At 54.5% G+C, this 1239-nt stretch overlaps 1 protein-coding gene across 1 annotated transcript; it reads right to left on the bottom strand.

Annotated features, from left to right (window-relative positions):
• Positions 1-213: 213 nt before the first annotated feature.
• CAOG_08379 (hypothetical protein) lies at positions 214-885 on the bottom strand (the record flags this gene model as incomplete). Its single annotated transcript, XM_004339857.1, has 1 exon — positions 214-885. The coding sequence occupies one exon, from the start codon at positions 883-885 to the stop codon at positions 214-216; it is 672 nt and encodes a 223-aa protein (XP_004339905.1).
• Between the last annotated feature and the right edge of the window lie 354 nt (positions 886-1239).

Here is a 1239-nt window from a genome sequence, read left to right as displayed (position 1 = left end):
AGCTAGCACAAGACCAATCCTGTGAGCCAGTATCCGGCCAGCTGTGGCGTTCGTGATTGGGAAGGTCGGGAGACTGGTCGAGTGTCTAAAAAGCAGAAGCAGGAGGTAAGGAGCACAATACTATGAGCCAAATTCGACCACCAACCACCACAAGCAGGCACCCAACGCTTTTGCATCAAGCAAAAGAGAAAAAAAAGGCAAGTGGAAAACAACTCACCGCCACACCAATGCGAGGAGCATCAAGTACAATCCCGCCATCGACACATAATGCGACAGCTTCTCGTCAAGAAAGTCGGCCACGATAAACACATTGCTGGTTTCGGGCACTTCCGTCTTGAGCAAGCCCTTGATCCTATTGGCAAATGTATGTGCGCCGTGGCCGGTAGCGTAGATGGCGGCTGGAATGACAAAGCAGAGCAATTCGAGCATGGTGACTGAATAGCCGGCAGCAAGCGCGCGCGGCTCGGGCACGAGAACAGAGCTGTCCGAGCTCAGCAAGCCACCTCCGCCGGCTGCCGGGTCTGCTTGAGCGGACGGCGGGAGGTCGAGATTGGCTGGCATTGGACGTAGTTCCTCCTGATTCGCGCCGCCGTCGCGCCACGGCTTGTCGCTATTCTGCCGGCTCCTGCGGCCGCGCAGCATATCAGCCATGGCACCAAGCGTCTGGCGCACTCCAGTGACTTGTGCGTGCATCAGCGTGAAGAGCAGTGCGCAGACAATCAGCGGCACGGCCAACTCGAGCGCGTCGCTCAACCGCATCCCGCGCCAGATCTGCACCTTCAAGACGGATGGGAACCCGTGCAGAATGATGATGGCGACCATTGTAACGATCAGCAATGCACGCAGACCCCTCGCCGTGCGCAGTCGTCCCGGCACAGGCAGCATTCTGGGGTCTGAAACCAATAACTTGAGCACTCCTTCTTAGCAAAGCCGGCTTCTGAGAATGGAGCGCTATTCGTCGTTTCGTCGTGCGTCGTTCGTCGGGGAAGACAAAAAATGTGACAAAATCCTACACAGCAGCAAACTCAACCAAACCACACTTTGACACCACAACGAATGACGAGTGAGGTGAGTGAGTCGACGAAATGGGGTTTCAAACATCAATGACCATCTGCTTCAAAGACAAAATTCGTCTGTCTTGAATGAATTTGAATCGTAGTCTAGTCCTTTTGTTGGTGGGTCGTCTGTCTGTCTCCTTGAGAGAGAGAGAGAGACAAGCAAACAATGGAAGCAGTTTCA

This window comes from Capsaspora owczarzaki, assembly GCF_000151315.2.
Source record: "Capsaspora owczarzaki ATCC 30864 unplaced genomic scaffold supercont2.83, whole genome shotgun sequence".
NCBI lineage: Eukaryota > Filasterea > Ministeriida > Capsasporidae > Capsaspora > Capsaspora owczarzaki.
Note: the sequence above shows the minus strand (reverse complement) of the source record. Positions and strands in the feature narration are given on the sequence as shown.